The 11,546-nt window shown below is 32.9% G+C and overlaps 1 protein-coding gene across 1 annotated transcript; it reads left to right on the top strand.

The window, feature by feature from the left end:
* Positions 1 to 4,555: 4,555 nt before the first annotated feature.
* Positions 4,556 to 7,978, top strand: LOC103399818 (regulator of G-protein signaling 21-like). The gene is made up of 4 exons (XM_008338434.3): positions 4,556 to 6,060; positions 6,221 to 6,276; positions 6,361 to 6,527; positions 7,757 to 7,978. Exons 1-4 carry the CDS (start codon positions 5,945 to 5,947, stop codon positions 7,940 to 7,942), a joined length of 525 nt encoding a protein of 174 aa, XP_008336656.1. The 5' UTR covers positions 4,556 to 5,944; the 3' UTR covers positions 7,943 to 7,978.
* The last annotated feature ends 3,568 nt before the right edge of the window (positions 7,979 to 11,546 follow it).

Genomic DNA, 11,546 nt, shown 5'->3' with positions numbered 1-11,546 from the left:
ATTGAGATCAAATGTTGGTGTACCAAATAAGTATATTTATTTCTCTGTTTTAACAACAGAAATGGGCATAGCTAAGTATTTTAAGAGAAATTAGTGTAATTTTAATCATTTTTGAGAAGCTTTTATTTTTTGAGATTTGTTCAGGATCTTATTGGTATAGTATCTTACTGTGATCAAATGTTGGGTACCAAAAAAGTATATTTTTTCTGAATTTTAAGAACAAAAATGGGTATAACAAAGTATTTTAAGACAAATGAGTGTATTTTTAATCATTTTTGAAAAACTTTTATTTTCGGAGATTTGTTCAGGAACCTTTTGGTATAGTGTTTTATTGTGATCAAAAGCTGGCCTACCAAAAAACTATGTATTTTTTAAAATTTAACAATAAAAATGGAGATAGCGAAGTATTTTAAGACAAATTAGTGTATTTTTAATCATTTTTGAGAAACTTTTATTTTCTGAGATTTGTTCAGGAATTTATTGGTATAGTATTTTATTGAGATCAAATGTTGGTGTACCAAATAAGTATATTTATTTCTCTGTTTTAACAACAGAAATGGGCATAGCTAAGTATTTTAAGAGAAATTAGTGTAATTTTAATCATTTTTGAGAAACTTTTATTTTCGGAGATTTGTTCTGGAACTTATTGGTATAGTATCTTACTGTGATCAAATGTTGGTGTACCACAAAAAATTTTTTTTCTGAATTTTAACAACAAAAATGGGCATAACGAAGTATTTTAAGACAAATTAGTGTATTTTTAATCATTTTTGAAAAACTTTTATTTTCGGAGATTTGTTCAGGAACTTATTGGTATAGTATTTTACTGTGATCAACTGTTGGTGTACCAAAAAAATATTTTTTTTCTCACTTTTAACAACAAAATTGGGCATAACAAAGTATTTTAAGACAAATTAGTGTATTTTTAATCATTTTTGAAAAACTTTTATTTTCGGAGATTTGTTCTGGAACTTATTGGTATAGTATCTTACTGTGATCAAATGTTGGTGTACCAAAAAAGTATATTTTTTCTGAATTTTAAGAACAAAAATGGGCATAGTGAAGTATTTTAAGACAAATTAGTGTATTTTTAATCATTTTCGAGAAACTTTTATTTTCTGAGATTTGTTCAGGAACTTTTTGGTATAGTGTTTTATTGTGATCAAATGTTGGTGTACCACAAAAATTAATTTTTTTCTGAATTTTAAGAACAAAAATGGGCATAAAGTAGTATTTTAAGACAAATGAGTGAATTTTTAATCATTTTTGAGAAACTTTTATTTTCGGACATTTGTTCAGGAACTTATTGGTATAGTATTTTACTGTGATGAAATGTTGGTGTACCAAAAAAGTATATTTTTTCTGAATTTTAACAACAAAAATGGGCATATCGAAGTATTTTAAGACAAATGAGTGAATTTTTAATCATTTTTGAGAAATTTTTATTTTCTGGGATTTGTTCAGGAACTTATTGGTATAGTATTTTACTGTGATGAAATGTTGGTGTACCAAAAAAGTATATTTTTTCTGAATTTTAACAACATAAATGGGCATAGCTAAGTATTTTAAGACAAATGAGTGAATTTTTAATCATTTTTGAGAAATTTTTATTTTCTGGGATTTGTTCAGGAACTTATTGGTATAGTAGTTTACTGTCATCAAATGTTGGTATACCAAAAAAACATATTTTTTCTGAATTTTAACAACAAAAATGGGCATAGCGAAGTATTTTAAGACAAGTGAGTGTATTTTTAATCATTTTTGAATAACTTTTATTTTCGGAGATTTGTTCAGGAATTTATTGGTATAGTATTTTATTGAGATCAAATGTTGGTGTACCAAAAAAGTATATTTTTTTCTGAATTTTAAGAACAGAAATGGGCATAACAAAGTATTTTAAGACAAATGAGTGTATTTTTAATCATTTTTGAGAAACTTTTATTTTCGGAGATTTGTTCAGGAACTTATTGGTATAGTAGTTTACTGTCATCAAATGTTGGTATACCAAAAAAACATATTTTTTCTGAATTTTAACAACAAAAATGGGCATAACGAAGTATTTTAAGACAAATGAGTGTATTTTTAATCACTTTTGAGAAACTTATTTTCGGACATTTGTTCAGGAACTTATTGGTATAGTATTTTACTGTGATGAAATGTTGGTGTACCAAAAAAGTATATTTTTTTCTGAATTTTAAGAACAAAAATGGGCATAAAGTATTTTAAGACAAATGAGTGTATTTTTAATCACTTTTGAGAAACTTATTTTCGGACATTTGTTCAGGAACTTATTGGTATAGTATTTTACTGTGATGAAATGTTGGTGTACCAAAAAAGTATATTTTTTCTGAATTTTAACAACAAAAATGGGCATAACGAAGTATTTTAAGACAAATGAGTGTATTTTTAATCACTTTTGAGAAACTTATTTTCGGACATTTGTTCAGGAACTTATTGGTATAGTAGTTTACTGTCATCAAATGTTGGTATACCAAAAAAATATATTTTTCCTGAATTTTAACAACATAAATGGGCATAGCTAAGTATTTTAAGACAAATGAGTGAATTTTTAATCATTTTTGAGAAACTTTTATTTTCGGAGATTTGTTCAGGAATTTATTGGTATAGTATTTTATTGAGATCAAATGTTGGTGTACCAAAAAAGTATATTTTTTCTGAATTTTAACAACAAAAATGGGCATAGCGAAGTATTTTAAGACAAGTGAGTGTATTTTTAATCATTTTTGAGAAACTTTTATTTTCGGACATTTGTTCAGGAACTTATTGGTATAGTAGTTTACTGTCATCAAATGTTGGTATACCAAAAAAATATATTTTTCCTGAATTTTAACAACATAAATGGGCATAGCTAAGTATTTTAAGACAAATGAGTGTATTTTTAATCATTTTTGAGAAACTTTTATTTTCGGACATTTGTTCAGGAACTTATTGGTATAGTAGTTTACTGTCATCAAATGTTGGTATACCAAAAAAAAAAAAATATATTTTTCCTGAATTTTAACAACAAAAATGGGCATAGCGAAGTATTTTAAGACAAATGAGTGTATTTTTAATCATTTTTGAGAAACTTTTATTTTCGGAGATTTGTTCTGGAACTTATTGGTATAGTAGTTTACTGTCATCAAATGTTGGTATACCAAAAAAATATATTTTTCCTGAATTTTAACAACATAAATGGGCATAGCTAAGTATTTTAAGACAAATTAGTGTATTTTTAATCATTTTTGAGAAACTTTTATTTTCGGAGATTTGTTCTGGAACTTATTGGTATAGTATCTTACTGTGATCAAATGTTGGTGTAGCAAAAAAAGTAACTTTTTTCTGAATTTCAACAACAAAAATGAGCATAGCGAAGTATTTTAAGACAAATGAGTTTAATTTTAATCATTTTTGAGAAACTTTTATTTTCTGAGATTTGTTCAGGAACTTATTGGTTTAGTTTCTTACTGTGATCAAATGTTCGTGTACGAAAAAAGTATTTTTTCTGACTTTTAACAACGAAAATGGGCATAACGAAGTATTTTAAGACAAGTGAGTGTATTTTTAATCATTTTTGAGAAACTTTTATTTTTGGAGATTTGTTCAGGAACTTACTGGTATAGTATTTTATTGAGATCAAATGTTGGTTTTACCAAAAAAGTATATTTTTTCTGAATTTTAACAATAAAAATGGAGATAGCTAAGTATTTTAAGAGAAATTAGTGTATTTTTAATCATTTTTGAGAAACTTTTATTTTCTGAGATTTGTTCAGGAACTTATTGGTATAGTATTTTACTGTAATCAAATGTTGGCGTAACAAAAATGTTCAACCAGTGTTGTTTCACTCACCTGTGCCCTTATTCTCATTTTCTTTATCTTCTTCTTCTTCTTCCTGATATTCAACGCACGCACACACACACACACACAAAGAGGACAAAAAAGGATCATTTGAAATCAGAAGGCAGTGTGATTTCAAATGTTGTTTCACTCACCTTTGCCTTTATTCTCAGTTTCTTCTTCTTCTTACTGATATTCAACAACAAAAGATGATCTCTGAAACGTCATGAACAACAACAAATGTAGCACAGGTGCACACACACGCAAAGCAAAGGTATGTTGGCAGCCATCGGATCACCTGGAACCAAAGGGCAACACGAGGGATAATTTGATGAAAAATATGCAGAAAAGATAACATTTTGAAAAGATTTTTTAGAAATTTTTCATGAAAATTTTTGACCTGACTAACATGACATGCAAAACTAGAATTGTGTCAAAAAATTTCTCAAAATGCTTTAATTTGATTTAAAACATGCAGAAATGATAATGTTTTGAAAAAAAATTAAAATTTTTCATGAAAATCTTTGACATGACTAAGTTGACATGTGAAACTAGAATTTTGACGAATATCAAAACAATTTTCGAATTTGACGAAATACCTGCAGAAAAGGTAGAATTTTGAATTTTGTTTTTCAAAATAATTCATAAACATTTTTCATCTTCTGACTAGCATAGAATTTTGTTGAAAAATTAAACGTCCAAGTCAAATGTCACGTTTATTATAATTTTACATACATGAATTACAAACAAATATTGTCTTGTGTTCTTGGAACATTCTGGGTTGATGTAAAATGTGTTTTTACCAGAAACAGGTGAGGTTTGACATTCATTCATTTTGTTAATTTTCACAAATTTGAAAATTAACAAAAGTTAACAGAACAGAAATAATACAGAGGCCAGAAAAGCTGCTCCGAGGGTTAAATGTTGTTTGATAGTTAATATTAATCTATCAGCTTCAGATTACTGTTTTTTTTAATCACCACCCATGTGTCAGAGGAACATTTTAACACATATTTGGGATGTGACACAAAGGTATGACATTCATACCTGAAGTGCTTTGTTTAACCTCACTGTTTTTGAAAGGAAACACAGAAGTTGATTGTCATCAGAAATTCTTTTTTTTTTATTATTAGGGTGTGTAATATTTATGTTGCTTAAAATTACAATAATTAAATATCAAATAAGATAAAAAAAGTAAAAAAAAAATAAAACCAATTTATTTATTATTTATTATTATTTATTTTAATCATGTCTCCATTGTGTATAACTGTGATGGTGTTACTACCTTAATTCTACTCATGTAAAAAAAAACAAATAAAAAAACAATAGCACCATTATTGAACAGAACACAGCCACACCATTGTGTACTTCCATGACACATACAGCTATTCTTTAAAATGCGTTATGCCAGAGTGACTCGCTGAAACACAAGAATTACTACCAAATATGAAAACAAAGGTTTTCCAATTGGTCATGCAGGAAAATCAACGTAAACCACTGTCAGCACTGTTGTCAAAAAAATTGCTGGAATTAACACAAATAACAGGTTGGTACGAACAGATATTGTAGTACCAGTAACTGTGATGTGTATGTTGTAAGCAAAGTGTCACATAATATGTGAACGAAAAAACAAAGAATTCTGATAAATTGTATGACCTACCAGATGCCATGGACCACTTGTTGAAAACCTTTGTCTTGGTTGATACTTTTAAAATTTGAGTTTTTCATATTTGTTTTTACATTTTTGTTTTTACATTTTTTGTTTTTATTTGTTTTTAGTTTTTAGTTTTTCATACTGTGCATCATCATGATTCATCTCCACCCCCCACGGTGGACATATGTTCAAATATGTGGCATGTCAAAAATGTACGTGTCCTTAAACTGTACACGGCATCCCAGAATAATTAACATTTTCCAGGAATCTCAGTCAAACAAACCTTTTCAGCCAAGAATAGAATAGCAGTGATTCAGTGACGTCAGCGAGTAGCACATTTATCTAAAAGGTATTCACATACCTGTAGCGGCAGGCCCTGGGCGTCTTAATGACATGTTCTCTCCTGCGTTTAAAGTGAGCACAGGAAGCAACGGTACAGTAACTTTGTGGACATGTCCAACATCTCTACGGGCATAAACAGAGATGTAAAAATGCCACAAATTTTGTTTTCAAGGACGTGGTTTCATGAAATCTGGAGTATGATACAAAATGTGAAACGGCCCCGGAGGTAAGCCTGACATTGTCATAGATTAATTCTTTAGGTTTTCTTTTCACCTCGCAGTTGGTAACAAGTTAAACTTTGCTCTCAGGTTAACTTTAAATGATCAATGGATGCTTATGTGCCATAAAGGTGGAAACTTATTCTCAGACCTCTCCCTGTGTTACAGTTGGAAGACTGACTATACACTCCAGCCATCTCTGGAAGAAGTGCTACAAGACAAAAGTAAGATTTTCTTTTTTTGATCCGCCCTAAGATTCTTCTCAAATTCAATCCAAACTGACAAAGACTTTTAAAACTATTTTTAAGGCTGCTTGGCCGCATTCCACACCTTTCTTCAGTCCGAGTTCAGCGAGGAAAATATCGAGTTCTGGCTCGCATGTGAAGATTTTAGGTCGACCACCTCGACAGGCGATCTTCGCTGCAAAGCAGAGGAGATTTACAGAGAGTTCATCCAGCCCATGGCCAGCAGAGAGGTCAGTACGTAGATAAATAAAAAAAATAAAAAAAACTCAAGACAAAACTCTTCAGTATCTGTAAATTCAAGTCTTTATCTCTAACCCTAAAAGCACGTTAACAACCGTTATTATAACAGAGCTAGCCAGCATTGCAACACTCAAATAAACAACATCATCGACAGTACATGAAGCAGATGGTGAATAATTAAATTAACTGTAGGTGATTGGGCTGCAGGAAAGAACCAGCTTTTGCAGTAGAAGTAGAAGATGCAGTTGTTGACCAATTGCAGCGAATAATACAAAAAAAAAACTTTACAATCAAAACCAAAGCTTTTTAAATACAAGAAAATTGTGCAGTAATGAGGAAAAAAACAAATATTTTATAAATATGTAATTAATTTTCCAATGCATTACATGATCAACAAGATAAAACTTATTTTTAGTCACTATTTCTTTGACGCAGAGCATTCTTACTTTGTGGAGACTAATTTTTTGCAGTGTACTGTCTTGATGTTGAAACATGGTGTCAGGTTACTTTAATACAAATCAGGGCTTGTAAACTGTTTAGTAGGATGACTGGTTCAGACACTGACTCAAGCACCTTTTACGTAGAGATCAGACTACATTCCCACCCTGTTCTCCGTTGATGCTGCTGTTTGCGATTACACAGCGTCCCGCCTTCTTAGAACAAACATAAGGTGTGACCAGCACCGATTCTCATTAGTTTTCCTAGTAGACAATCGTGTGATTGCCTGTTTAGTGTAATGGGGCTGATTTTTTTCAAAATTTTAAAAATTATTTAAACTACGAAGCACCAATAAATTTACCAAATTTCTTATAAATGTTTTATTTTAGGGATTTAAGTCATCCTACATCTCAACCAATGAGTTTTACCCAAAACACAGAAAATATTTTATCATGATTAATCACAATTATTCAGGACCTTACCCAGTCCTTGTTTCTTTTTATTCCAAAATGACTATATATATATTTGACTTGCTCAGAAATGGTTTGAAGGTATTTTTTATAGTTATTTTGTAAGAGGAGGAATGACTTGATATAACACATTTTTTTAATTGCAATAATTTTTGTCATCTTACTTAAGTGATTTATTTAGAGATAATTTTCTGTGCTTTTCATTGACATTTGTAGCATTTGGATTTCACCTTAAGACGTTGACATTTTAGCAACATGCATTATTTGTGGTCTTCATTAACTGATTTCTTGACTACTTGTGTTTCTCTCAGATCAACGTTGACCACCATATAAGGGAGAACATCAGGAAGTCTTTGGAAAAACCCAACCACTCCTGCTTCGACGAGGCCCAGAAACACGTTTACCTGCTGATGGAACGAGACTCTTGCCCCAGATTTTTGCTTTCTGATGCATACCTGTGTCTAAAGTGTAAATCCAAATCTGTCTGGTACATTTAGCTTCAGAATACTTTGTACTGCTTTTGTTGTTTGCTTGTTTTTAGTTTTCTTTTGCCTGGACTGAATATTGATTTCTCAGCATTTTGCACGAACTCAGACTGTAAAAAATATTTTTTTAACATGTGCGTAGTCTGTATTGTATGTTGAAAAGAAAGTACAGTAAAGTAAGTAGAGTAAAGTACGAGAATGGAGTAAAGTTATGTCAATGAGAAAGTACTTAAGGGACTGAATGTTACAGTATATACAAATACTTTGGATGTAAGGTTTTTGAATTGTGTGTGAAATATATGAGTGAAGTGAGACTTTGTTTGTACATTTTGATACATGATAATGAAGGTAAATAAAAGGTGAATAAAAATTATTTATGCAATATGTTTTGGGAAAGGGTTGGAAATTGATCATGAAAACCAAGAAACCATCTCTCAATAGAGGTGGTGGTTTGAGACACAAGTTTTCATCTACCTATAATGTCATCCCGAGTTCTCTCTCTCCCCCAAAAATCTAAACCCCCTTCCTGAAAACAAGAGCACAGTTTAATTTCAAAGGACACCCAGCCAAAAGTGTCACTCAGGTGAGCTATGGTATCACTCCCCATTCACACTTCTAACCTTGTGACTTAACATTCTGCCCTCCTTAGAATAGGGTCTGGTCCACCACACCTCCATTCCCCCTTTCTGCAATGACCGTTGCTACAGGTATGCAGCCTCTTTGAGGCTAAATACCAGAACTTCCTAGTAGTCAGTCAGAACTGAAGAAGCCTCTAGGATGAGAGGTGAAAAGTCTATAAAAAACCCCTACTCTGTCCAGTTGCCCTTGATGCAACTATTTTTGGATCATTAAAATACATTTCTTACCTAAAAAACATCTATCTCTGATTTTTCTTTTTTTTTATATCCTCTGTAGTTTGAGTTAGTATTCATCTGATTCAGTGAATAATTCTAGACACATGGTTGTACATGACTGTACAGGACAGCAGACAAGAATTTCCATAGCCTGTCCAGTATAGACTCTGTAACTATGGCCACAAGTAAATCTTCTCTAATAAGCTGCCGAGTGATTCCTCACACCAACAGAAGGTTTTACCAAGGTGGAAAAAAATAACCCAGTGCTAACCTCTTTCCTACTTTGTTTTGAAACCATCTTTAAAAGGAGTCGCGTGGCAGCTAATTATAACCACTGTGCTTAAATGACAACAGCGGAATCATCTGACAAGCTGGTGCGTAACAGCATGGTGTGACTGTGCTTTCCTGTTAGGGAAATAGTCACAATAGCACAGACAATGGTAGCAGAGGGTTAACTTAAAGTCAGCGGTTCCCAACCACCATGCCACAGCAAATTAGCCCAGAGAGATCATCAGGTTTGCTGTGAAAAATAATCCAATTTCTCTTTTTGTCTGAAAACTGATATTTATTTAATGAAAGTCATTAGAGATTTCATTTTTCACAACCTTCCAGTGTGCTGGCTTTTTCAGCACGACTGCTATGAAAAAGTAAGAAATAAAGAGAGACACTCAAAGCTGTTAAAGATCTTTGTGTGTGCCTTTCTTCAATTAGCGTGTGTATGTCAGCAATGTGTTCAATCAAACAAGAGTCTGTCCTGATGACCCTCTACTTAAATTAAATACCACTTTCTTACTTTTCTTTAGAAGTCAAACGCCTATCATTTTTGCCATGTGTGGGTCTTTACCCTTTAAAGTCCTAGAAAACAATTCCCACACAGAAAGTCCAAAGATCCAACCAATGAGCTAGTGATCAACTGGCCAAACGACACAAACACTAAGTTCACACATATTCAATTAAATCCAGTTTTTAATCTTTGGGCACTGCATGGTGCACGACTCAGAATGGGTCCACTTACTAGTGGTTGGAGGTCTTGGCTGTGCCTTACCTTAATCAAAGAAAGTTCTTGATAATACGGTCTTTCCAAGTGTTTTTAACATCTATGAGCATGAAATACAACGACAGCCACACCGCCACGAAGAAGCAAACAGCTTTTTTCCCTGAATATCAGTGAAATATTGTTTGTAATGTTGTATTTTTGACCCGCAGCTTGAGGCATCTTGGCAGCACATGACAGCTCGGAGTGCCACGCTGTCAGTGTCAAACGTCAGTAGCTGTGAGTACACTGGGGTGAGAGAAGCTGTTCCCCAAAAATCACCAAATTCTCACGTCTCCTGCCTCACTCTGCTGCACGCAAAAGCTGCCACTGTTTTCTCATAATCCAGCACATTGCCATGGCAACTAGAAGGAAGTGGGTACTGTCTGTGGTGTTGGCCAAGACACTGTACACTTAAGGAACTTGTCTCTTCCAAATATGAATATTCAAATCCAAATGTGTGAGCTGTTTGTCCTCAGTGTAGTCACAGAGTGGTAAACAGACACGGGAAAAGTTTTAGTTTTTTTGAACAGTTTTCAGCTCACACTGTTTGGTGACACAATGCAACGCCTCAGTACTTTCAACCGTGTTTGGGCAAAAGAGAGGAACAGCAGCAGTAGAGCTAGGTCAAAGGTCAGCCTGTGGGATCAGCTGATGAGCAGGAGTGACTTCAATAAAATGTGACTGATTTCCATCTTGCTTTTTTAGTCAGAGCACTTCTACAGGCAGATAAAAGTTTCCATCAGACGCTTCTTTTGTTTTCCTTTAACTTTATGCAACATTTAGTCTAGTTTTGTTGTTTTGTTAAAATTAATATAAATACATAAAGTATAAATAATTTAAATAAGTTCAACTAAATATAAAAACATAGGAATAATTATTGTTATTTATTCTTCCACATACTGAACACTGAATTAAATAACATTTGCTATAGTTTAATTAAAATTGTAATATTTAAAATTATAAAATGAAAATTTTTGTTCAGAAGTTAATGCTTGCAAACCCACACAAAGATTTTCAGAATTATAATTAATTAGCATAGAATAGAATAGAACTTTGTTCTTGTAGCAAAACACAACACTAAGGTGAGATGAGTGATAAAAGTATTTTTGAAAAGAACAATATTATGCAAAGCTACAGATATTTTTAGCTGGACAAAAACAGCTAAACTGTCTTCAAGTGACTGAAAATGGAGTTTGCACAAGAACCTACTGTTTGTAAGGAGATTTCTGTTTACTCACACATAATAAATATGACACTTCAACTTAAAAGTCGCTGTGATGTTTCTTACACATGGCTGACTTTGTCGCTGCCTGCTTTGCCTTTTCAGGCCGTGTTTGTAAAGATTTGTGAAAACACCCAGCGAGAGGTCAAGATTTGCCTATCGCAAACACCGTCATTTGCATCTATGTCTCCAGACTAAAAATAATGTGAACACGCCTGCTATCTGACTGTTGGGCTCATCCCATCAGGATAAGAGTGATTGTGCTGCAGCAGATGGAGAGGAACGGAAGCTCAGCAGCATAAGAGGGAGGAAGGCAACAAGAGGAGGGAGGGATATATTCAGTACAGTCTGCGAAAGTGTTGTTTCTAACAGGGAGGAAGGGGTGGACAAGGGGCTGGGGGAGGAGGAAGAAGGGGTGCTTCCTCTTGAGTCAGGACTAGGCTGGACTGATGCATCCCAGCAGCAACAGGAAGCCCTGGTATATAAAGACCCATCCAAGGGGGA

This window comes from Cynoglossus semilaevis, chromosome 2 (genome assembly GCF_000523025.1).
Source record: "Cynoglossus semilaevis isolate Cse_v1.0 chromosome 2, Cse_v1.0, whole genome shotgun sequence".
Taxonomy (NCBI): Eukaryota; Metazoa; Chordata; class Actinopteri; order Pleuronectiformes; family Cynoglossidae; genus Cynoglossus; species Cynoglossus semilaevis.
This window is presented reverse-complemented; position numbering and strand designations above follow the sequence as displayed.

Coding starts and splice junctions, on each gene's coding strand:
- LOC103399818 (XM_008338434.3), top strand. CDS start 5,945: ATGTCCAACATCTCTACGGGCATAAACAGAGATGTAAAAATGCCACAA. Junction 6,061..6,220: donor AATGTGAAACGGCCCCGGAG/GTAAGCCTGACA, acceptor CCTGTGTTACAG/TTGGAAGACTGACTATACAC. Junction 6,277..6,360: donor AGAAGTGCTACAAGACAAAA/GTAAGATTTTCT, acceptor ACTATTTTTAAG/GCTGCTTGGCCGCATTCCAC.